A 24637-nucleotide genomic window follows, 5' to 3' on the forward strand; every position below is an offset into this window, starting at 1 on the left:
ATCTCATCCCTCGAAGGTGGGCAGAGCAAGGGTCGTGGGTTCCATCTTACAGCAGAGCTCTCAGTAGGTGGCGACAAGCCCAAGGTCATCCGGCTGGTCTGTGGCAGAACTGCACCCGAGGTGTCCAGAGTCCCGGCTCTGGGCTCCTTCCTGTCTTACTACACTGCAGGGTGCCTGGGGATCTGTTGGACTGAGGCTGTTCCCAGGACCCTGAGCTCCTGAGTGCACTACACTCTTCTTCCGAGGACAGGTTCTGTCACAAGGAGGCTCTTCCCCAGCCGGACCCTCACTTCTCTCTCATTTCTTCTTGGAGTGGGATGGGGGAGTGGGAGGGGACGAGGGCCTGGCAGCTGGTGAGTTTGGAGAGGTTGTGGTCTTTCAGCCTCACAGATTAGAGCATTCGGGGTGAGGGTCGTGGGCACAGTGGGAGGGAGAATTGGAGGAATCGCTATTATTGGCATTAGTGAGTTGGCACTTCTGGCAAGACTGGGGTAGCAGTCCCTCCTGTCTACTCCCATCTGCTCTGTGGGGCAGGGACGTTGGGCTGGGAGGGTGCAGACCGGGGTGCTACTTTTGACCTCTGTAGCTGCTAGGGACCCAGCCCTCCACGGTGGCTCCCAGCTTGGGGAAAGGATCCCCTGGATCAGAGTCTGTGTCCAGTTTGGGTCTGGGAGCATGTGTGTGGCCACACGTGTATGTTCCAGGTCCCCATGGTTCCGCGTCTGCTTGTATGCATGTGTGCGTGCACGCGTGTGTGTATGTGGGTGTACCCACATGCCTGCCTGAACTCCTGGGCCCCCCCTGGGAAGGACTGTGGGGGTGAGCTCAGGAGTTCTCAAGCTGGTGCTCTAGCTTGTGTCTGATCTAGGCCCACATTCCTCCCCAGCCTCCCTCTTGCTGCTCCCATTTCTGCCTGGATCATGAGTACTTTGGCGGGGGGGGGGGGGCGGCAAGCGGGGGATGATAGGAGGGTTCAGGTAGAAGAGGCTTGGTCCTTCTCTGGTTTCCCTGCTGGGTTCAGCCCTGCCACAGGCTGGGGGCTGCCCAACGTCCAACTTCTTTCCTCGCATCGGGTCCTCATACCTCCTGTCTTTCCCCTGATCGTCCCAGTCTGCCTGTTGCCCAGTCTGCCACGGGGGGCGGGGGGGTGGACAAGACGCAGTCCCTGTGTCCCCCAGATGGTAAGAGGAGGGAAAGGAAGGAAAGCATCATTTAGAGAGCATCTCCTGTGTGTGCCCATTGCCGTGCTGACTGCCTCACATCCTGTTTCTCATGCAGCAAGAGCTCTTCTGAAACGGATTAAAGTAGTGGCCTCCTGGCAGTGGGCAGGGGGGTTGGAAGGCAATGGCAGGCAGAGGAATCCCCAGCTGCACGCTGCCTTCCTTGGTACACCATTCTTTGCTCTGACCACCGGGCTTCCTCGCGCCGGGCTCAGGGTGTTCTCAAGGCTAGGCTGGGCACACGTTCCCCAGCAGGGAAACCAGCCTGCTGGCAGTGGCCGCGATGGGCCGTTACACGGTGGGAGAAGACTCCCGGCCACGCGCAGGGGCCCGCACGCCTCGGGAGACTGACACCCTTTACCCCCACCTGACCGTGGGTTCCTTTGCATCATTCAGTTCCTGCTCCGACACGGAAGTCGCGGGCCACGACTTCAGAACGGAAGCCTGCTCTCTGCCAGGTTTCAGGAGGAGGGGCGACTTGAGCTGGAGCCTCTTTTCCTTTTTTTTTTTTTTTTTTTAATTTTTTTTGGTAACGTTTATTTATTTTTGAGACAGAAAGAGACAGAGCATGAACGGGGGAGGGTCAGAGAGAGGGAGACACAGAATCTGAAACAGGCTCCAGGCTCTGAGCTGGCAGCACAGAGCCCGACACGGGGCTCGAACTCACGGACCGCGAGATCATGACCTGAGCTGAAGTCGGCCGCTCAACCGACTGAGCCACTCAGGCGCCCCTGGAGCCTCTTTTCCAAATGATGGGCATGGAGCAGGTCAGGGCTCTCTGCCACCCAGTGCCCAGCCTGTGCCTTTCCAGGGAACCGTACTGGGTCAGTGGTCAGTGTAGGAGGTACCCTGGCCTTGTCTCCTGTGACCCTAATAGTGCACCCTGTGTGGGTTCACACCCGCTTAGAGCCCTTTAACCCCTTCTGTGCTTACCTCGGCCTGAGTGCAGGGGGGAAGGCTATGGTGGGGGCAGAGACCCTATTTACCCCCCTTTCACTTTCCCACCCCTGGGTCTCAGGAGGACTCTGGGCAGCCTGCTGGCTGCTCCCCTGCCACTGACTGAATCATTTCTATATTTGGCCAGTGAGCCACGTGGGTGGGGAACCACTCCACTGCGGCTGCACTTCTGACAGCTGGGGGGTGGGGAGAGCTGGAGGCAGAGGCTACGGCAGCGGGCATGTGCGTTCCTTGGGAGAACTAAGGAAGGCGCCATCCAAGTGAGTGAGTAAGCCTGGAGGAGGGGCGTGCGCTGACATCTCCTTCTCCTCCCCCACGTTCTGGTCCAGGTCCTGTTTCCCCCCCACCCCCCAACCCCGCCGCCATCCCCTCCCCTGGATGCCCTTCTTTCCTCAGCTGGTCCTCACCACAGCCTCTTCTCCCACAGACCACTGCCCTCCAGAAACGATGGGCGTCGCTAGACCCAGCTGGGACTCTGCCAGGCTCCAGCACTCAGCCTAAGGAAGGGCCCTCTTCCAGCCCTGCTCTCCCTGCCTGTCATGGCCACACTCGGCTGCTGCCCGCTTGTCTGGGGACATAGGGCACCCAGCCCCAGCCCTGAGAGGTTAAGCCAGGCCCTCTGGCTCCATTCCACAGGGGCACTCCGGGCACCAGGCCCCTTTCAGAGCAAGAGCGACTGATGCCATGGGAGAAGCCCCTGCCCACCTGCCCACTCACCTGGCGCTGCCTGCTCTGAGACCCATGCACCGGGTCCCCCTGGAGGTGCCAACCCTGTGAACCCCTCCCCTGTCCCCCGACGCTGAGAAGGCCCTGTCCACCCCCACCATGTGTGAGGTGATGCCCACAATCAACGAGGGGGACCCCCTGGGGCCCCCCCATGGCGCCGATGCTGACGCCAACTTTGAGCAGCTGATGGTGAACATGCTGGATGAGCGGGAGAAGTTGCTGGAGTCCCTTCGGGAGAGTCAGGAGACCTTGGCAGCCACACAGAGCCGGCTCCAAGATGCCCTGCATGAGCGGGACCAGCTCCAGCGCCACCTTAACTCCGCCCTCCCCCAGGTAAGGCCTGATTGTCTGCACCTCCCCACATTCTGCCCCCCTCTCCACCCCCCCACCCCGCCCTGCTGAGCCCTGCTGAGCCCTGCACACTCTGGGCCCTCAGCTTATCTGCATCTGTTTGCGTATCGACAAATGGAATTCACAGAGCATTTAACTTTCCTTCATCTCCCTACATAAATCCTTTCCCTGTCACTCCCAAGCTCCTCAGCCTGGCATTGGCTTCACCTGGAGAAATGGATGGAATTTGATGCGGGAGAAAAACCCAGCCATAGCTGCCAACTGCAGTGAGCCCATGCGGCCACCAGGTGGCACCCTAGACTGGAAAGACACTTCCGCCTTGCCTGATCCTCACCAGTGCCCTATTCTTGGAGGTGGTGGGTGGGGAATCACAGAGGGTGGAAATGGAGAAGCCTTAGAGAGCATCTAGTCCTCTTAATGCACAGATGGAAAAAACAACGGGTATCACATAGAAAATTCTAGGCAGAGCTGAACCCACAAGCCAGGGGTCTTGACACCTGTCTCATGCTCCTAAATCAACACCACTACCACTAGCAATGATGGTCATCATTTCTGTTTTCCGTGTACTAAGCACTGTGTGTGCGGTTTGCCCCACTAAATGCTCATAGCTATGAAGCTGGTACTGTTACCGCCATCGTCTCTGTTTTACAAACGATGGAGGTGAAGCTCGAGGAGGTTAGTTAGTTGCGCAGCCTGTGAGGGTGCTGCTGGGACCGGGGAGGAAGCTCTGAGGAGCCACACGGCTCCCGAGTCAGCCCCAGGCTCTTTCCCCACATGTGGGGAGGAGAACTGAGGTGAACCCAGGAGGGCTGCAGAAATCTACTGGGAGCTCAGAAGTGGTGGGGGGCAGAGTCTTGTGATGCTTCATCAAGAGGGATATGGAGCCCTGGTGAAGAAATGGCATGAGAGGTCCTCGCTGACTGTGCATGAGGCCCCAAACAAGCCCTAGAATGAAGGAGCCAGTCCCTGGCCCTGGAGCCCACAGGCTATAAAGGAGATGGATTAAAAAACCCAAATGACCGGAAGACCAAGCAGGGGAAGAGAAGAGGGGCTCCAAAGGGTTGTTGAGACGGTGGTAAAAGTAGCCGCCTTTGATGGACTTGTGCTAAGTGCTTTCCATGCGTTGGCTCATTTGGTCATTGTAGCAACACATGAGGGTGGCCTCTACTTGTGTCTTACAGATAGAGATGGAGGTTCAAACAGGCTAGATGACTTGTCCAGGGTCACACAGCTAATGGGGCAGAGCTGAGATCTGATTCCAGCCGCACACTGGGAACTTCAGGAGGGCAGGGATTATGTGTCTCTTGTGTATGTACCCAGGGACCTGGTACACGGTAGGTGCCCACAGTATTTGTGGTTAAACCATGGGCTTCTAAGATGGTGCTCTTAACCACCATTCCAGACAGTTTTCAGAGGAGGGAGAGAATCTTCCACGGGGGAGTCTGGAGGGTTGCAAGAAGGTATATCCATTGAGACGGGCTTTGAAAGCTACATGTGATTTCATCAGGTGGTGACAGAGGGTCGGGCTTCCCATGGGGAGGGAGCCCATTGAGCAAAGGTGTGGAATTAGGATGGTTTGCTGGTGATTGGATGTAGCAGGAGACCCAGGTTGACCAGATCTTAGGGTAATATGAAAAGAAACCATGAGAAAGAAACTTGAAAACCAGGGTAAGAAGTTTATGTTCAGCGTTGTAGACAATGCCGTGCTTTGGGAGATTATCCTGGCAGCAGTGTGTCAGATGGGCTAGAGTTGGGGAGGAGACAGGTGTTCTGGGGTGGGGAGCCCAAGAAGGGAGAGGAGAGGGCCCTGGTGGTGGTGTCAGGGCATGGGGGCTGGGGGCGTGCCGAGTCCTGCCTCTGGGTACAAGTGTGTGTGTGTGTGTGTGTGTGTGTGTGTGTGTGTGTGTGTGTGTGTAAACTAAGGAGTGGACCAGCACTGGCACCAGGCCTGGCTTTCCACCTTTGGCCATGGCCTTGACAGAAGGGCACTAATCCAGGAACAGGGTTAGAAGTCTGAGACTTCTCAAGCTCTGGCATCCCTGGGTCTCTGTGCCCTTCCCACAGCCCTTCTTATCCCCTGTTGCCTGATCTGAAGTGATCAGTGGGGACTGCTTTGGAATTTTTCCTTCCGTCATGAGTCCTTGGTGTGTGAAGGAAGCTTTAGGTTAGGACAGGGCTGCAGCTATCGTTCAGTCACTCCCAGACGCTGGGCAGCCACAGAATTTGCACCACCTCTCTGAAAACTTTTCTGGAATAAGGTGATGTCTACTTTAGTTTTTATTAGTATTTATTTATTTATTTTTTGAGAGAGAGAGCATGAGCAAGGGAGGGGCAGAGAGAGAGGGAGAGAGAAAGAATCCCGAGCAGGCTCCGTGCTATCAGAGTGGAGCCTGATGCGGGGCTCGAACTCAAGAACCAGAAGATCATGACCTGAGCCTAAGCCAAGAATCGGATGCTTAATCAACCGAGCCACCGAGGCACCCCTATGTCTAATTTAATAGGATATGATGGACCTGGAAATGTGAGGCCAGCTTCTCACCCCTGTGTGCTTGTCCTGACCCAGATGGGTGGGTTGAAAAGGTGTCTCACGGTGTGTGGGTCTGACAGCGTGGGAACAGGGCCCCTCAAAGGGATACTTTGAGCATGGTTACCCAGTAAGGCCAGTGCAAGTGCCCTGCCATCAAGCCCCGGGATGCAGCCCTGGAGTAAGTGAGTGGGGATCCCTAGGATGTGTGCTAAAGCCAAGTGGCGGACTGGGCAGGTCTGCAGGCTGTCTTGCTCCCCTGTCCATGGATCCTTATTTCACCAGCCACCTGCAGCTTCCAAAGCCCTGGGGAGCGGGCGGGAGGGAGCTCCCCGGGGTACTCTCTTCAAAGCCCCCTCTCTTCCTTGACTAATATCTTGGGACCTTACCATAAGGGGAGACTCCCCTCCGTCTGTTTCTAAAGGATGATGTCATCGGGTTGTTGGGGAAATAGAAATACAAAATAGGAAGGATATAATCAGGTTATACTGTTGGCTGGAGGGGCAGGGGGCTGCAAAGCAGATTCGGTGACTTTCTCACTCTTGTTTCCACCTCTGTCCCTGGTACCCTCACACATACTTGGAATGCATGGAGGGCGCAGAGATGTGGACCCCTCTAGGGATGCACATGCTGGCTGCGGTTTACAGCCCCGCGATACAGATGGATGGGGACTTTTCTGGGGGCAGGTGCTGGAAGTAAGGGACGGGTGAGATGATCCCACCATTGATGTGGGTGTGCAGGACACCGGTTAGGGGGCAAATCCCCAAGCACTCAGAGGCCTTGGGGGTTTTCAGGAATTTGCCACCTTAACCCGGGAGCTGAGCATGTGTCGGGAGCAACTTCTAGAAAGGGAGGAAGAGATATCAGAGCTGAAAGCAGAGCGGAATAACACAAGGGTAAGTGGGTGACCTGGTGTGTGTATGTGTGTGTGGACCCCTTGACCAAGGGAGCTGGCATGGCCAGGGCCAGGCATACCCCCCGCCCCTTCCTAACGTCTTTTTGTCTTGTGTTCTGGGATCAAATGATTCAGCCGTCGGTGCTAGGCTTTTCACCTGTAGATGGGGGTGGTCATAGGAAGGTCGGGGTCCTGGGAGAGAGGCCAGGCCAGCTGGCTCGGGGCAGGTGTTCTACTGGGGCAGCAGGTATTTACCAACATGAAGTATTTCGGTGTTTTAACAGCAGTGCACATGGCTGTACTCCTGTCCACTCGGTGGTCATGTGGACCCTGCTCATAGCCCCTGGGGCATATGCTCACAGCCCTCCCTCTTGCCCTCCCCTGCTCCCTGCCAGTTGCTTCTGGAACATCTGGAGTGCCTGGTGTCCCGCCATGAGCGGTCGCTACGGATGACTGTGGTCAAGCGCCAGGCCCAGTCACCTTCGGGGGTCTCCAGTGAGGTGGAGGTGCTGAAGGCCCTCAAGTCGCTGTTTGAGCACCACAAGGCCCTGGATGAGAAGGTACCCAGCCTGGCCCACCGCGTGGCCCACTTCCCTGGGGCCTCTGTGAGACCCTTCTCTGCGATTTCTGCATCCTGTGCTTGGGGAAAACAGCCTTCTCGCTTCATAACTGGCCCCGCCCACCACTACCACCGGCCTGATCTCCAGGTCCTCCTCTTAGGTTCCTTCTCAGAAATTTGCCTCTTGGCAGGTCCCTCGCTTTGCCTCATGCCCAAAGCTGGTGGATCAAGCCCAGGCTCCTCCAGCCTGAGTCCAGTGGGGTCCCTGTCTCTTCCTTCATCTCCCCTTTCCGCGGGCAGGTGCGGGAGCGGCTCCGAGCGGCCCTGGAGCGCGTTACCACCTTGGAAGAGCAGCTGGCGGGTGCCCACCAGCAGGTAAGCTGCCTGCCCACCGGCCACCTGCAGACGGCTCCTGGAAGCCTCGGCAGGTTTACTGATCCGCCCCAACCTGTTCTGCACTGGATTTCTCCCACCGTCAAGGCTGGAGACCGCTAGCCAAGGCGAGGCTGGGAGGCAGGGGACTCCGAAGGGTCTGGAACATACAGGAAGTTCTCTCCTCTTTGACTCACTGCCCTGGGGGCTGTGCCCTACAGGTATCTGCCCTGCAGCAGGGGGCAGGGGCGCGGGATGGAGCGGCAGAAGAGGAGGGGGCCGTGGAGCTGGGACCGAAGCGCCTGCGGAAGGTGGGTCATGGGAAACTGTGTGGCAGGGGCAGGTCTTCCGCCAGATGGGAGGTGAGGGCCCTACCCCGCTTTAGTTCAGCAGAGCAAATGCTCGAATTAAATTTGGGACTTTCTCCAATATTGCCACCTCTGTCTCCTTCTTTCCCCACCCTGCCTGCAATGAAATCTATAGATCTTGAGCGTGTGTGTGCGCCCAACGTGCTGCTGGCTCATAATAATGTTGTCCACTTGAATCGCTAGGTGCCGTCTACCTGGTGTGTCGGTGTCAGGCGAGATCCCTTCTCTCTCTGAGCCTTTGTTCCCCTAGTCAGGCCCCTTCCTAGGTTACAAGAGTCTGAGACAGCAGGAGGTGGTGCGCACTGAAAGTGGAGGCAGAGCTGTGGTCTGCTCTGGTTGTGCTATCCCTGGGGTGGGCCAGGGGAGTGGGATACCCTGGGCCCTGAGGACTGACTGGTGGCTCACTGTCCCTGGAGGATGACACGGGCCGGGTAGAGGAGCTGCAGGAGCTCCTGGAGAAGCAGAACTTTGAGTTGAGCCAGGCCCGGGAGCGACTGGTCACCCTGACAGCAACCGTGGCCGAGCTTGAGGAGGACCTGGGCACGGCCCGCCGGGACCTCATCAAGTCGGAGGAACTGAGCAGCAAGCACCAGCGGGACCTCCGGGAGGTGAGCAAGGCCCCCCCATCTGGTTGCCTGGGGGCATTCGGCACCCGGGAGGGGAGCTGCTTGGATGCCCTGGGGGTGGAGGGAGGGCCAGACCGGGGCTGGGGGGTTTAAGACTAAATACTGGGTGGGCTCCACTGTGGGGAGGAGTGGCGGGAGGGATGGGTCAAGGTCAGAAACTGGCAGGGCGATGTGGGGAAGATACAGCCAGCCAGGTATTGGCGGGGAGGTGCAGACAGGATGGGGGTGGGGTGAAGCTGATGACGTTCCGTCCTGTCCCCTCCTCTCCTGCCCAGGCTCTGGCCCAGAAGGAGGACATGGAGGAGAGAATCACGACACTAGAGAAGCGCTACCTGGCTGCTCAGCGTGAGGCCACCTCCATCCATGACCTCAACGACAAACTGGAGAACGAGCTGGCCAATAAGGAGTCCTTGCACCGCCAGGTAACTCCTCCCGATGGGGTGGGGGCAGGCCTCGTACTTGACCCTGGAGGCCCTGGTGGTCATGCCGGAACCTCCCCTTGGTGGCCCAGGAGCCCTTGGGGGTCCTGCCGGTCACCTTGGGAAAGGGGAAGCCAGGCCTCTTGGGCAGCCAAGAACCAAGGTTGTCCTTTGCTTCTCTGGCCTGGCACCTGCTCTCTCCTGAGGCTGGGGCAGAGGGTCGGGAGGCTTCGGTGTCCCCTCTTAACTCTCCCCCGCCCCGCCCCGCCCCGCCCCACCCCGTGCCAGTGTGAGGAGAAGGCCCGACACCTGCAGGAGCTGCTGGAGGTGGCGGAACAGAAGCTGCAGCAGACCATGCGCAAGGCCGAGACGCTGCCGGAGGTGGAGGCCGAGCTGGCTCAGAGAATTGCGGCCCTCACCAAGGCGAGTGGGCCCGGGACCCGGGGGTCTGCCTCTGCTTCCCTTTCCGCTCCCGGAGCTCTTATGGAGCCAGGCAGTGAGTGGAGACAGCGGGAGGCACGCGGCACCGGGAGACAGGAGACAGCTTCCCACGGCATGACTTCGCTGTCCGTGTCTGTCGGTTGGAAGACCAATCCCTGCCCTCATCACCCTGCAGGGAGGGGACAGTCCCCTGAGAAGGGGTGGAGAAGCCCTGGGAGAAGTAGATGAGACTGCGTGGATGCAGAGTGTTTATCACTTACACTCTTGTGTTAATATTTCTTTTTGTGTGGGGCTGGAGTCGAAAAATTAGGACTTTCATCTCTGGAAAGATGAATTCCGAGAGGAGATAGGATCAGAGGGGGTGGAGGGTGGGAGTTTAGGCCGAGCTTTTTTTTTTTTTTTTTTTAACATTTTATTTTATACTCGATGATTTTTCTTTTTTCTTTCTTTTTTTTTTTTTTTTAAGTTTATTTATTTTGCGAGAGACAGAAAGAGAGTGCAAGCAGGGGAGGGGCAGAGAGAGAGGGGGGCACAGAGGATCTGCAGCAGGCCCTGTACTGACAACACAGAGCCCGATGTGGGGCTTGAACTCACGAACCACGAGATTATGACCTGAGTCAAAGACAGATGCTTAACTGACTCAGCCACCCAGGTGCCGCTGAGTATACCTCTGTTTATCAAGTTGAAGCATTCTGGGACCAACTCTGGTTGCTTGAAGGTGGCGGCTTTAGGATTAATACAAGGCAATAGAGTTGTACCTGATGGGTAGTAAACTTTGTGGAGTAATCATTCTTAAGAGGTGTGCAGGCTGGAACATCACAGGATCTGGAAGAGCTGGGTAAATGCACAGACATAGGCATGGGGTGGGTTAATCAAGAGAATTTAGGGGTGTCTGCAGCAGGCTGGATGCCTTCAGGGGTGGCCTCACTTGGGATCACCTTCGCTATCCTCCCTCCGGCCCACTGAGAGAAGGAAATCAAGTAAGCATCAGGCCCCCGGAGCCTGGGAGGACACAGGCTGGCCAGTGTGGCAGGGTGGCAGCTTGGGGGCGCTGCGGCGAGAACCTGCAGCCTGGCTGTCCTCGGGGAAACCCAGGACCAAGTCTGCTTCTGCCACCAACTGGCTCCGTGACCTGAGAAAAGTCACCCCCTCCCCAATCAGGTGTCAGTGTCGTTACCTCTTTGATGATGCCATCATCTCCATGATGATGGGGTTGGACTTGGTGGTGTCTAAGACCTTTCTAGCTCCTAGGGATGAAGTGCTGGGTTTAAAGTGCAGCAGAAGATGTCACATGTGGGATGCTGAGCTGTCAGCTTGAGTATCTCCCAAAACTGCCAGGAAGGATGGGCTGAACTGAATAATATGTTCAAATGACTCAGTGGCGGCGGGGGGGGGGGGGTGGATTTAAGGAAGGATTTCCTGACTGTGAGATGTGTGATAGTCTGGAATATCTAGTCAGCAGAGACAGTGGGGTCTCCATCTCTGGAGACACATGAGTGGAAGGGAGACCACTCTACTTTGGCTCGTTTAATTACAAAGATGACAACCATGGCTGGCGTTTACTGAGTGTTGATTGCGTCCTAAGTGTTTGCCATGGATTATCTCATTTAGTCCTTGCAGTGGTCCAATGGGCACAGGTGCTGTTGTTATCCGTGTTTTACAGTTGAGGAAGCTAAGGCACATAGAGGTTCAATGACTTGCCCGAGGCCACACAGCTGGGAAGAGAGGGAGCCGGGATTCGAACCCAGGCAGTCTGGCTTGCGTCCATACTCTTAAGTGCAGGTGCATCTTCCCGGAGGCGTACAGATTTATGGTAGCTCATGTTTTCCTGTGGAGTTTTCTCTGGGAGCCTGGAGAGAAGTTACAGTCCATTGGGCTGCCAGCTCTGGGATTTCTAAGTTTATTTATTTATTTTGAGAGAGAGCGGGCGAGACAGTGAATATGAATGTGAGAGGGGCAGAGAGAGAGAGCGAGAGAGAGAGAGAGAGAGAGAGAGAGAGAGAGAGAGAATCCCAAGCAGGCTCCTCACTGTCAGTGCAGAGCCTGATGTGGGGCCCAAACCATGAGATCATGACCTGAGCCAAAACCGAGAGTCGGACGTTTAACCGACTGAGCCACCTAGGTGCCCCTGGGATGTTTTAAGGCAGGCCCTGAGCAGGAAGAATGGGGTGGGGAAAACACCTGGCAGGGGGTAGAGAGTACTTGGGGAGAAAGGCAGTGGTGATGGCAGTTCTGCTCCGAGGTGCGAGGTCGAGGGCTAGGCTTCGTTGGTACTGAGGCCCTGATCCCCCAAGGGCACCCTGGCACTGGGGGATGTGGGGGCCTCAGCAGGCTGCACTGACCCATCCCTGCTTCCAGGCTGAAGAAAGGCATGGCAACATTGAGGAACACCTGCGGCAGCTGGAGGGGCAGCTGGAGGAGAAGAACCAGGAGCTGGCAAGGGTGAGGGCACCGGGCCGGGGCTCTCGGTCCCCCTCCCTGTCCCCAGGGCAGCCTCCCAGGATGGTGGGAGCTGGGAGGGGCCTGGCCAGGGACAGAGCCATAGAGGGGCAGAGGAGGTGGTCAGGTGAGTGGGCTGGAACTGGGGGGGAACGGATGGCTCCCCGGGAAGGGCCTGGGGTGACCTGGTGCCAGGTGTGCTGGCTGTGCAGGTGCGCCAGCGGGAGAAGATGAACGAGGACCACAACAAGCGGCTGTCAGACACCGTGGACCGGCTGCTCAGCGAGTCCAATGAGCGACTGCAGCTGCACCTCAAGGAGCGAATGGCGGCCCTGGAGGAGAAGGTGCGGTGGGACCCTGGACCGGGTGGGCGGGGCTGCCGGGGCGGGGCGAGGGGTGGGTGTGGGTGGAGCCGGGCGGGCCCCGAGGGGAGGAATCGGGAGGTGAGAGGGTTAGGGGCGGGACATGTGGACCCCTGGGAGGCTGGAGAAAGGAGGAAAGGAGGAGCGGGAAGGGGGGCGGGGGGGGGGGGGGGGGGGGCGGGCTGGCCTGGGGAGGTGGGGCGGGGAGGGGGAAGGTGCGGGGCGGAGTCCCTAGCTCGCAGCTCTTCTCCCCCAGAACACGCTGATCCAGGAGCTGGAGAGCTCCCAGCGGCAGATCGAGGAGCAGCACCATCACAAGGTACCCAGCTGCCTGCCAGCCCCGCCAGCCTGGGAGGGCCGGGCTTGCGGTGAGGAACACGCCTGTGTTTCATGCAGCTGCTCTGACACCCAGCACCACGCTAGTCCGGGCACAGACTATTTCACTGATCCTCGCTAGAGCCCGTCACGGTGGGTGCATCACCACCCACATATAAGGAAGAAACGGAGGCCATAAGCATAGGGCATAGGGTGGGCAGCAGAGAGGCAGGGCCCAGGGAAAGATTTGGTGGGGCCCTCAAACCTGGTAAGGCAGGAGTCTGGTGATTCTGGGAGGATTAGGCACTGTGCCTGCCTCAGCAATGTCTGTGAGGTCTGGGCGGGCACCGGGCGCCCCTCTGCTGCCCAGCCTCCATTGCCACGCCTTTGTGTGGCGGTGAGGGCTCAGCAGGCCTATTCCGGTAGAATCCTTACCCAAGACAGACCCTCTTCCGGCCCTGCCCCTCTGCCTGCCCACTGCCGACCTTTCTGCTCCCTTTCCAGTTGGACCTCTTCTCTTGGTGTCATCTGTGAGCCTGGCCGGGGGCCCCTGGCTTTGGACTTTGCAGTACATTCGTCTGCTTCTCCCCAACTCTGCTGTCCTCTCTGTCCCTCTCTCCCCTCTCCGCCCCTCCCTGGTCCCACCCCCACCCCGGGTCTGCCTGGCACAGGGCCGCCTGTCTGAAGAGATTGAGAAGCTGCGCCAAGAGGTGGACCAGCTGAAGGGTCGAGGGGGGCCGTTTGTGGATGGCATCCACTCCAGGTACTGGAGCGCGGGAGGCTGGGCGTGCTGGGATGGGGTCCTGGATGGACCCTGAGGAAGGAGACTTCCTCCCACCAAAAGACCGCCCAGGACCTCAGGGGTCCTCCTCCTATCCAGGGTGGGACACTGAGGCTCCAAGAACTTGGTCAAAGTCACCTAGCTCACTTGGGCAGCTTAGAAGGAGCACCTGTCCTCTGAGCTGAGGGATGCTGAGAGGCAAGTAAAGACAGGATGCTCCTTCCCCAGTGCCGTGGGACACAGGCCATGCTGTTTTCCTTGACAGAGGGCATGATGCCCTTGCAAGGGGTCTGCTGAGTTACATGCTCACCCATGTCCCACAGGACTTGCTCATGGCGAATGTCTGGTTCATTCTAGTTCTTTTGAGTCACCATCTTTAGGGCTCTGGAGGATTGTTGTTTGAGAGTTAAGGACCGCCTAGGTTCAGGTAGCAGGCAGGGGGCAGAAAGGCAGCATGAGAGACTGAAATGAGGCATTAAGGACTTCCTTACTGTTGGAAGTTGAGATGCCATGTCCATGGTTGGTGATATCCCTTTTTCCAAAAACATTTGAAGAGATGGTGAGTGGAGCTTTCTACCTAGTGTTTGAATCAGGTCCATGTTTTAGGGAACTACTGGATTTCCCCCCCACATTTTGCGAAGTCATTGACATTGAACTCAGACCTCAATCCTGCCCCTACTTCTCTGCCCAGAGAGGCAAGGTGAAGACTGAAGATACTAGTAGGTGATGCCACTTGAGGTTCGTGGCTCCTGGCTGTTTTCTTTCCAAACCAAAGTGTCACAGAAGAGAGTCTCACAGGTTCCCTTCGGTCGTGCTCTTGCCATATCAGGGAGATGGGGATCAGCTTCCCTGAAGGAAATGGGTACATGCATCTATATGTGTGGAGGGGTAGGGTTTGAGTTAGGGAAAGGGACGTTGAATTTGAAGAAGAGAAGCCTGTGGCTGTCTGGAATAGTGGAGATGTAAGTACCATCTTCAAGTTCATCAGAAATTGTTGTATAGGAGAGGAGTATGGAGAGAAGCAGGGAGTGGAAACAGGAAATAGTAGGTGGGATTCCTCTGACCTCTTCCTTCCCATAGGTTTCTCAGAAGAGACCTCCCCCCCCCCCCCCCATAAATAAGACATGACTTAGAGTATATCAAGCCATTTGCCACTGCTTGCTTTCCTTAATGGTTGGGAATTCTTGGCTTTGACGGTAGAAATACAGGACCCATCATGGAATTGGGACTGAACTGCAGGGGAGGAGAGGGAGATAAGCAGAAACTCCCTTTTCCCTGCAGCTACCTTGTACAATCCGCTGTAGGCTTGCCCTGTCCCTTGGCCCTGGGCCCCCTCAAGGCTTCCAAATTGGGAAGACATAGGGAAGAAGTGTCACTAGGGGAGGCTTCCAGACATTCCAGAGCATCATAACTGGGATTCTAACATCTCAGAGTTGAAATAGACCTTTGGGGGCATCTCTAGCCCATGTCTCTGATACGGTATCAGGGTGTCCTGAAGTTTCCTGGGGGTAGGAAATATGCCTGGGTTGAATTTTGGCTAGGGACTCTTCCAGATTATGGGGAAACCCAAGGAATGTTGCTTAGGAGAAAGCGAAGAAGCAAAGGCCCTCAGGATTAAAAGGACTTTTAGAGATCCTTCCTTCCAAAGTCTCTCAATGCCGGGAGCTCTCCCACACCATTCTTGTCAGGGCCCGAGAGCTGCTGCTTGACTAACTCGTTGATGGAGAGCTCAGCTTTTTAAATTTTTGTTTAATGTTTATTCATGTTTGAGAGATAGCCTGTGTGCGAATGAGCGGGGGAGGGGCAGAGAGAGAGGGAGACAGAGGATCCCAAGAGGGCTCTGCACTGATAGCACAGAGCCCGATGCAGGGCTTGAACAAACTGTGATATTGTGACCTGAGCTGAAGTCAGACGCTTAACCAACGGAGCCACCCAGGCGCCCCACCCCACTCCACCTTAAACATTTTTTTAAAAAATGTTAATTTTTGAGAGAGAGAGACAGACAGACAGCTTTTCTAAAGCCACCAGATGCATCCCAAGCCAAATTTTACCATTCGTAGGTGCTTCTTATGTTTTCTTTAAAAAATTTTTTTTGAATGTTCATTTATTTTTGAGAGAGAGAGGCAGAGCGTGAGCCAGGGAGGGGCACAGAGAGTGGGAGACACAGAATCCGAAGCAGGCTCCAGGCTCTGAGCTGTCAGCACAGAGCCCGACGTGGGGCTCGAACTCACAAACTGTGAGATCATGACCTGAGCCTAAGTCGGACGCTTAACTGACTGAGCCACCCAGGTGCACCCAAGATGCTTCTTATGTTACATGGAAAGTTGCCTCCCTAGAACTTTCTCCCCTGGACCATTCTGATCCCTGGGGCACCAGAGAATAAATCGAATCTTGTTTACATGGCAGTCCTTAAACCATTTACAATAGCTCTATGTCTGCTAAGACTTCTCTTCGCCAAACTGAAGATCCTTTAACCCTTTGGACCTAGCGGGTGTGAGCCGGGGCACTCAGTCTTCAGGGCTGGCCTTTTCTCCCCCTGAACACTCAAGGTCGCATATGGGCAGTGCAGCGGACGTGCGGTTCTCCCTGAGCACAGCCACCCACGCGCCCTCAGGTCTGCATCGCCGCTACTCGGCACTGCGGGAGGAGTCTGCCAAGGTGAGGGGTGGAGGGGTGAGTGTGGAGGGGTCTCCCCAGGGAGCTTGGGGTCAGTTCAGCCGCGTGCCTGGCTCCAGTTTCACAGACGGCTGGCGTGCGGTGCAAATCCTCCCCCTCCCGTCCCCCCGTGTGGACAACAGCTGCAGCCGGGGTTGGGGCCACTGTCAGCTGCAACAGCTGTGCCCCCTCACTCTGGCCTCCTGGTGGGCAAGCGGTAGGGGCTGGCGGGCGGCCAGCCAGTCCCTGAGGCCCCACTGAAGTGTGTGCACGTGTGCCTGGGCGTGCAGGCGTGTGTTTCTACTGGTCGGGGTGGGAGATGCAGGGGCGAGACGGAATTGGCAAGCTTTCTGGAACAAAAGCTGTGGTTTGTGGGGGAGTTGAGGGAGGGATGGCAGGTTAACTGGCCCTGGGGATGGCACCTGAAGTTTTCTGAGGAGCACCTTCAAGTTCATGCTGAGGCTGCCTGGGGAACTGGGGCGGGAGGAGGGAACAAGAAAGATAGGGGCAGAAAAGGACCAACTTCCTCTTTTTTGGGGGGCAATGTGATTCTGTCTTAACCCCATAATGGTTAAGCATGCTTTGTCTTGAGCCCGGGCCCTCTACATGCGCCGAGGCACTACAACATACATGTAGAGAAGGGGGGAACTCCTAGCCTGATAGGGGAAGGTTCATCTCTGCCCTTAGGAAAGCCCTAGTCTCATGGAATCGCAGCCTGAACGAAGGCTTCTCATTCTCTCTCCCCTCACCCTTTGCTCTTTCTGTTTTTAAGAACACAGCAGGTGCCCAGGAGCTAGAAAGGAACCCTAAGGGAACCTTGGGGGGTTGGGTCCCAGAGGATGGGGTTAGGGCACCTCTCTGTCTCTGGTCCCTTTCCTTTTCTTCCCCTGCTCTTCTGGCTCATTCAGTTCTGTGCTCTTCCTTCTTCCACGCCTTTGTCCACCGACGAGGTTTGCAGGTGACTTCTGAGAAGCCACCACCTCCCAGGGTTGACTACAGGGCCCCGTGATGTGCTGAAACTCTGGGAGACACAAGGCAGTCAGGACTGCTTGGTTTCTCTTGTCGCCTGGGTCTGGTTACTCTTGGAGAGTTTGTGTTAATAGAAAGGGATAGCCTACATACGGTGCTTACTTTGTCTCAGACACCGTGCTAAGTGCCTCACATGCATTTCCTCACTCAGTTCTCATAATTACTTGCAAAGTAGGTTCTACTACTACCCCTGTTGTACAGACGAAGAAACTGAGGCACAGAGAGGTGACACAGCTTTACCACAGTTGCCCGGCAGGTTTCAAAGCAAGGCAGTCTCTCTCTGGAATCTGTGCCTAACCACTCTGCCACTCTGGCTCCTTGAATTGGAGTATTACGTCTTAGACTTTAACAGGCACATAAATCACCTGGGAATCTGGTTAAAATGCAGACTCTGAATCATGAAGGCCGGGGGCGGGGCCCGAGATTTTGCACTTCTAACAAGTCCCCCGGAGATGCCAGTGCTGCTGGTACAGGTGGGGAGGGTCCTGCTCCTCAGCCCGTCTGTTGTGTCTTATTACTACCCTTCTCCCCTCCTTTGCTAAGGGCTGGGAGCCCTCTCCACTGCCTGGGGTGCTGGCGCCCACAGCCACCCCTGCCTTTGACAGCGACCCTGAGATCTCCGACGTGGATGAGGATGAGCCAGGGGGTCTGGTGGGCTCCGTGGATGTTGTCTCTCCCAGCGGCCACTCGGACGCCCAGACCCTGGCCATGATGCTCCAGGAGCAGCTGGATGCCATCAACGAGGAGATCAGGTTAGGGCAGGGGTGGAGGGTCTGGGAGGTACCTTGAAGGACAGGGGCCCCTTTGGGTTTGGGCACTGCAGGAAAAATTCTTCATGTATTTGCTTGTCTCCAACAGCTGCACCTTCGAGTGCTTGGTCTAGGGACTCTGTGTGTGTGTGTGTGGTGGGGGGGGGGGGTGGTCTCAGGCCCACTACTGGACGGAGAGGGGTGGGGTCTCAGACTGACTTCTCAGACTTCATTTCCCCTCCTAGGGCTTGGGAGGCTGTGTTCCTGCAGCTAAAAGTCATCGCCAAGAGCCTAGCTCGCCCTTACTGAGGTCACCTCAGGGTGAGAGCTTTGTATAAATGCTGCTGTCAGTCTCACTAGCCTCCAGGGGAAGCAGCATTATTTCCATGTTACAGACAAGGGAACGGAAACCAGACAGGTTAAGTGATTTGCCCAAAGCCACAGAGTAAGTGGCAGAACCAGGATTCAAACTCAGGTCTACACTCAGTGCACTGTAGCATGTCTTCCATCCCTAACAAGACATCAAGCGGAAACCAGTGGCGGGGAAAGTTACCAAGCCCTGTACTTTACCCTGCCTTTGTAGGGGGGCTATTAATGTTTATCACCAACGGCAAGGGAGAATCTGAGCCCGAGTGCATCAGAGCTTTAGAGGGCTATCAGGGGCATCTGGTTCCGTGGTTCCCACACTTTTGGATTTCACAGACCAGTTAAAAGGAAAACATCATAACACACACACACACACACACACACACACAGGGCCGCCAACTTTTATTCTGCAAAGGCAATCGGGAATGGTAGCTGCTGTTTCCTATCACAACCATTGTACAAAAGAAAGGGCGTTTTCACATTCCCTAGTGTCAGAAGACACTCTCAGGATAAAGACAAGCCCTGCTCCCGGAGGACAGAAGGCATGTTACGTCAGCGCGCGTGTGTGAGAGTGCGCACGCGCTCCCCCTCCTCCGGCCCTCCCCCCTCCCATGGTCATCAGTTTTCTCGTTTTTCTGTAGAACAGGGAAAACTCCTTCGGGGTCATTGTCAGTTAAAGGACAATGGGTTTGGGGAAGGACCTGGGTTTGGGAACTGCTGGCTCGGACCCCTCCTGGCATTGGGGATATGGGGAAACTGAGGCCGGAGAGCCTGACTCAGGGTTGCCCGCATAGTTAGTGGTAGGTCAAGAATTCTGCCTCCCAGGATGGCTTGTATGCCACTAACTACATGCCTCCTTTTCCCGCAACTTCTTTTGGTAGACTGGGGAGTTTTGTTATGTGAGGCCAGCTGACGAGAGACGCAGAGAGAGGGAGAGAGAGAGCGATGTTTCTGAGATGCGGTGGGCAGGGCCAGCTGTGTCGGCGAGGCCATGCCAGACACAGCGTGGCTCCCCCACCCCAGGCATGGCCTTCTGCCCGGGGTCCCAGGGTGGTGAGCGCGGGCGCTGCCGCCACCGGCCTCCTGCTGGGCCTCGGAGGGGCCAACTCAGGGTCTGGTTTCCCCAGGATGATCCAGGAAGAGAAGGAGTCCACAGAGCTCCGTGCCGAGGAGATTGAGACTCGAGTAACCAGCGGCAGCATGGAGGCCCTAAACCTGACCCAGCTGCGCAAACGCGGTTCTATCCCCACCTCTCTGACCGCCCTGTCCCTGGCCAGCGCGTCCCCTCCGCTCAGCGGCCGCTCCACACCCAAGCTCACCTCCCGCAGTGCAGCCCAGGACCTGGACCGCATGGGGGTCATGACCCTGGTGAGAGTCTTGGGGCAGTTGATGAGTGGCCCTGTCATGGCCGGGCTCTGCGTTGGGGGCTGGCCGAGGGGAGCTGCTAAGGCAGGGGAGGGCTCCCTCCCTCTCAGTTGGGGCTGGCATCTTCTTCCCATGATGTGTGCAGACCCCGGCATGTCAGGCCATCAACATGTCCTTCTGGGTTTGGAAAGGGCCTGTCATGTCTTCCTGAGCCCTCTCTCTTGGATAAGCACAGAATGCGTAAGAAACTCACCCCCTGCCCATACCTCTCCCTTTCCTCCAGAGGTGGCCCTGACTTATTTCATCAGGCCAGCTTTTTTTCTGCTCTCGTATTCTCTCAAGGCCTGTGTGAGGCACTGAATCCTATCTTCTCATCCTAAGACCACCAGATTCCCCTTGGGGTTGACTTTCAGGCATCCAGAGGGTGATTCTGAGCTCACCCTTCACTCTCTCTTCCAGCCCAGTGACTTAAGAAAGCATAGGAGGAAGCTGCTGGTGAGTGCTGCCTGAGGACCCAGGTACTAACGGGTTAATTCTCCCAGGCCCTTCCCTTTCGGCCTCTCTCCCCTGGGCCCCTGAGTCTGAGTCTGGGCTCAGAGAGGCCCCAGGCCTTCCCATTGCGTTTCTCCAAGCTCCTCTGCCTTGTCCGGGCTGGGTAGGCAGGCCCCAGATCTCTCCCTCTATCCCCTGACGGCTTCACTGTCTGTTCAGTCGCCAGTGTCTCGGGAAGAGAACCGGGAGGATAAAGCCACCATAAAATGTGAGACTTCTCCTCCTTCCTCACCCAGGACGCTGCGGCTAGAGAAGCTTGGCCACCCAGCCCTGAGCCAGGAAGAAGGCAAAAGGTAAGTGGCACGGGCCCCACCTTGAGTCTCTCTACCGCCATGGTCATGTCCTCCCTGTTTCAAGAGAACATCTCACTTCTCTTTGAAATGCCATCACGGAAGGACATTCCCACATCTCCTTTGGTCACCTGCTCTGATCATACCCGCCCCCCACCTCCAACCTCCTGTTAAGTTCTTCCTGAGGTCTAACGTCCCTGACTCCTGCTATAATTAAAGTATGTTTCTTTTCATTCCACCCGCTCCTGGCTGTCATCCTGTAGTGCTTTGGAGGATCAGGGCAGCAACCCCAGCAGCAGCAACAGCAGCCAGGACTCCTTGCACAAGGGTGCCAAGCGCAAGGGCATCAAGTCGTCCATCGGCCGCCTGTTCGGGAAGAAGGAGAAGGGCCGGCTAATCCAGCTGAGCCGAGATGGAGCCACGGGCCATGGTTTCTGTCCACTTCCTAGCGAACGGGTGCAAGTAGAGGGGCCAGAGCAGGAGGGTGTACTCAGATCCAGCCTTCTCCCCCTGCCTCCCAGGGGCCAGTGGGTGGAAGGCACAGCCAGGCAGATTTCGGCTCCAGAGAGCAGCGGTTTTCCGTGAGATCTGTTCCGTGAGAGCCCCGGGCTGCCTCGGGAGGTGCTAGCTCCTGCCACAGAAGCTCCAGGCTGCAGGGAGGGAGGTATTTATTTGGAGCCATGTGGAAGGGATTCCTGTCTGGAGCGAGAGATTGGCCCTCTGAGGTTTCTTTCAGTTTGGAGGTTTTCGGGTGTTCTCAGGGCCTTCGGGAAGAATTTCTTGGTTCTTTCTTTAGGAGAGTCAGTTCGTGATTAGAACTTATTTCTAGTATACCTGACCCTCGGACGCAACGTATCGTAATGCCTCATTATGGCTTCGTAGACCTTATATTTGCGTAAACGCTTGGGAAAGAGCATTACTACCTCTGTGCTAATATAAAAAGTTCTCGTACATGCTTGGCACATGGTAGGTACACAATAAATGTCAGCTATCTTCCTTTGCTTCTTCCCGCCCCCTCTCCTTTCTGTCATCTTTTCAATCATTTTTTTCAACAGACATTTATTAACTGCTATATACAAGGCTTAGTGTTGGGTGTTGGAGCAGGAGGCCATTCCTTCAAGGAGCTCAGTGCCTAGTGGAAAGGAAATAATAAAGAGATGATTCCAAAATAGTGTAATGATAGCGATATGCTTAGGGTGCTTCTGGAACTCAGAACGCAGCCATGGAGTGGTAGGGACGCCAGCAGTGGCTTCCTCTGCTAGGTAACAGCTGGGCTGAAGCTTGAAGGCGGAGTAGGAATTAGCCCAGCTAAGAAGAGTTGTATGTGAGGGAACCGGGGATCTGGGAAAGGCAGCTTCTGGGTGCAAGAGCTTTGTTTGCAAAGGAGTCTTTTCAAAGTGGGAAGAAGGGGGTGGGAGGAGTGGAGGAGATGGCTTTGGATCCTAGGCTGGGGCCAGCTCATAAGGGTCTTGAGAAGTTCCCCCAAGGCCACGGGAGCATTGACAATTGCCTGCAGGGGGACCTGATCAACTAGAAGAAAGGAACCTTTGAACCCAAAGGCATAATTAGACCTTGCACCTTAGGGAAGGTGTGAATCCGAACATGGTGTGAATCAGAACATAGCTAGCTGGGTGAGGAGGAGGAGGAGGAGGAGGAGGAGGAAGAAAGGTGGGCACCTGTCCCCTGGGAGGGGATTGAGGTGGATGGAGCACCCTGCCCCCAGCCCACAGGGGTGCAGGGAATCGTGGAGCTGACCACAGATGGGGCTGCGAGGGAGCCGAGAAAGTCTGATCTGTGCGAAGTCTCATGGTTTTCTACGCTCCCCGCGCCCCCGTGGCATCTAAGACAGCATCTCACCTCGTTTTCTGGATTATCCACACCTACTGCTATCTGTGCTGTATGGAGTGACCAGAACTTCATGAATTCTAAGATGTTGCCCCCGCCATGAACTCTGTGGGTTTTGGCATCTGTTCAGGAGATCCTTATAGAAGAAGACAGAGCTGGGATGTTCCCCTTTGTGGTTTGTGCAAGTGTGCCCCTGAGAAAGAGGCCGAGAGGCACATCTCTTAGTGTGCCCATTTCCCCGCCCCAACTAGATGAGGCTAATCCTCTGAGCCCGTAGCCCGCCTCATGGGTGGCTCTCGGGGTTTCCTTTGCACCTCGGTTTGGAGGAGGGACAAGTTCTGTCTAGGATTTTGCTGGTGTAAGGGTGTGGCAACTTTGGTCCATTGGGCTGGAAAACGCCTCCAGGGCTGAGGCTCCCAGGGCAGACAGTCTGGGCTGGGTGACCCATTTGATGGCCACTGTGGGGCTGCCTGGAGGTAGGGACATTGGGCAGAGGCTCCAGGAATAGTGGATGGTCCCGTCGGGCCTCCGGGGTTGTTATACACTGAGGTTGTTACACATCTGCTGGTCTGCTCCCCAATCCTGGCCCAGGCCAAGGGAGGAGAAGGAGGGGGACTGGCTGACATGCCACATCTTCCCTTCCAGTTATGCTGACAGACTCCGAGCTTGGTCTGCAGGAGCCCATGGTGCCTGCCAAGCTGGGGACCCAGGCAGAGAAGGACCGGCGGCTGAAGAAGAAGTAAGAGCCACAGGCCGGGTTCTGCCAGGATGGCACCCAACCCTTCACCCACTTGGCCTGTCATGGGACTGAGCCCAGACAGCCAGAGCGTGGCAAGGCCCTTTCTGAACTGAGTTGACCTGGTCCACACGGGCACATCAGGGGCTGGGAGGTGGTTCTTAGGACAACATGCCCGGAGAAGGAGGCTGGGGGCGGGGGGAGGGGGGGGGCAGCGGGAGAGTGACCCTGGCCCTGTGGGTCTCTCGCAGAGCGGACCGCAATGCCTATGGGTCAGGCCCTGTGCAAACAAGGAAGAGCCTCCCCTTGCCATGTGGGGATGGAGGGGACTTCCTCCCCCCACGTCTTGGCATCGTACTGCTTCAGGCATGGAGCAGGGATGACAGTCCAGTGGCGGGGAGTAGGGTTGTGGGAGTCCCACTCAGCACAGCCATGGTCTCAGGAGTAAGCATGGTTGAGAGACAGGGAAAGACTAGTGAGTCTGTTGTTCCTCTTCCCACAAGACACCAGCTGCTTGAAGATGCCCGCAGGAAAGGAATGCCCTTTGCCCAGTGGGATGGCCCTACTGTGGTCTCCTGGCTGGAGGTAAGTCTGGGCAAAGGAAGTCTACTCAGAGGACCGGTGGGAAGGGTACGTGGGGTGGGACAAGGATTCCTCTGTAGGTAGAGGGGTGGTGTCCCTAGAATTTTCCCATCCCGTCTCTCCCCTGCCAAGTGCACATGTGCCACACCTAGAATTTAGCCCCGCTCCCTTCCAGTTACCTTGGAGGGCAGAACTGATGCCACTTAACTGCTGTTGCCTCGCAGGTAGGTGGGTTTGGACAAGGGGCGCTAAGGGTCACCGAGCCATAGGCTTCCACAGGCAATTTGACTCTTACCATAGGCCGTCCCCAGGAGCTAATCACCCATACGATGTTGGGAAAATCTCACATTCTCAGGCCTCAGATTTTCCATCTGTAAAATGGGGAAGAGAGGCATTTGGGGATGGTCATCTCCACGTTTCTAAGTTCTTCTGCTCTGCGTTTGCTCTTTTGAGTCCGCGGAGGAGGCCTGGCCCTACCCCCTTGGTATGGTCAAGCTCGCGGCAGCAGGGCTCAGATCTTGGGGGAAGGAGCTGAATTTACCCCCTGTGCCTGTATCTGCAGCTCTGGGTGGGGATGCCTGCTTGGTACGTGGCCGCCTGCCGGGCCAATGTCAAGAGCGGTGCCATCATGTCGGCCCTGTCGGACACAGAGATCCAACGGGAGATTGGCATCAGCAATGCCCTGCACCGGCTCAAGCTCCGGCTGGCCATCCAGGAGATGGTGTCGCTGACCAGTCCCTCCGCCCCGCCCACCTCCAGGACTGTGAGTGGCCTCTCCCTCACCCAGGATGTTTTTTTTGGACAGCCCTGGAGTAGTATTTGGAAAGTTTCCCGTTGGTCTTTGGGAAGCTAGTAACTTGATTCCTGGCCCTTCCGGTCCCCTCGGGGCTCCACCTGGTCTCCAGGAGGGGCTGACGTTGATTCCAGGAGGATCCCAGCAGCCTGGTTCTCTGCCCTCCTGTGCCAACAACCACACATCTCCAGGCAGAGTTTCCAGGACGGGGCTTCTGGGGTTCTGTGTTGTTGCCAGATTCAGGGAGGCAGAGGGGATAGGGCATTTGTGAATTCTTTCCTGGTCCTCCAACCTCTCCACAAGAACACAGACTATTCCAT

The 24637-nt window shown here is 56.5% G+C and overlaps 1 protein-coding gene across 10 annotated transcripts in view; it reads left to right on the plus strand.

The window, feature by feature from the left end:
* The window catches only part of PPFIA4 (PTPRF interacting protein alpha 4), a 51264-nt gene that overhangs the window by 9955 nt on the left and 16672 nt on the right, over window positions 1-24637 (plus strand). For 3 of the 10 annotated variants that reach the window (XR_007148280.1, XM_047841019.1, XM_047841024.1), the window contains exons 1-22: window positions 2382-2437; window positions 2605-3236; window positions 6573-6674; window positions 7069-7233; window positions 7533-7607; window positions 7826-7915; window positions 8389-8580; window positions 8874-9020; window positions 9306-9440; window positions 11817-11900; window positions 12110-12241; window positions 12516-12578; window positions 13246-13337; window positions 15905-16013; window positions 17583-17791; window positions 19282-19522; window positions 19979-20014; window positions 20231-20364; window positions 20625-20791; window positions 22852-22945; window positions 23446-23527; window positions 24087-24287. Coding sequence is in view for 9 of the 10 variants with exons in the window: in XM_047841019.1 (XP_047696975.1) it covers window positions 3003-3236; window positions 6573-6674; window positions 7069-7233; window positions 7533-7607; window positions 7826-7915; window positions 8389-8580; window positions 8874-9020; window positions 9306-9440; window positions 11817-11900; window positions 12110-12241; window positions 12516-12578; window positions 13246-13337; window positions 15905-16013; window positions 17583-17791; window positions 19282-19522; window positions 19979-20014; window positions 20231-20364; window positions 20625-20791; window positions 22852-22945; window positions 23446-23527; window positions 24087-24287 (2784 nt within the window). In the remaining variant the exon portion in view is untranslated. Of the gene's footprint in view, window positions 1-2381; window positions 2442-2589; window positions 3237-4482; window positions 4589-6572; window positions 6675-7068; window positions 7234-7532; window positions 7608-7825; window positions 7916-8388; window positions 8581-8873; window positions 9021-9305; window positions 9441-11816; window positions 11901-12109; window positions 12242-12515; window positions 12579-13245; window positions 13338-15904; window positions 16014-17582; window positions 17792-19281; window positions 19523-19978; window positions 20015-20230; window positions 20365-20624; window positions 20792-22851; window positions 22946-23445; window positions 23528-24086; window positions 24288-24637 lie in introns of those variants that run through there. The other 7 variants (XM_047841025.1, XM_047841028.1, XM_047841022.1 and 4 more) reach the window with 6 other exon arrangements.

Source organism: Prionailurus viverrinus, chromosome F1 (genome assembly GCF_022837055.1).
Source record: "Prionailurus viverrinus isolate Anna chromosome F1, UM_Priviv_1.0, whole genome shotgun sequence".
In the NCBI taxonomy this organism is placed as follows: Eukaryota; Metazoa; Chordata; class Mammalia; order Carnivora; family Felidae; genus Prionailurus; species Prionailurus viverrinus.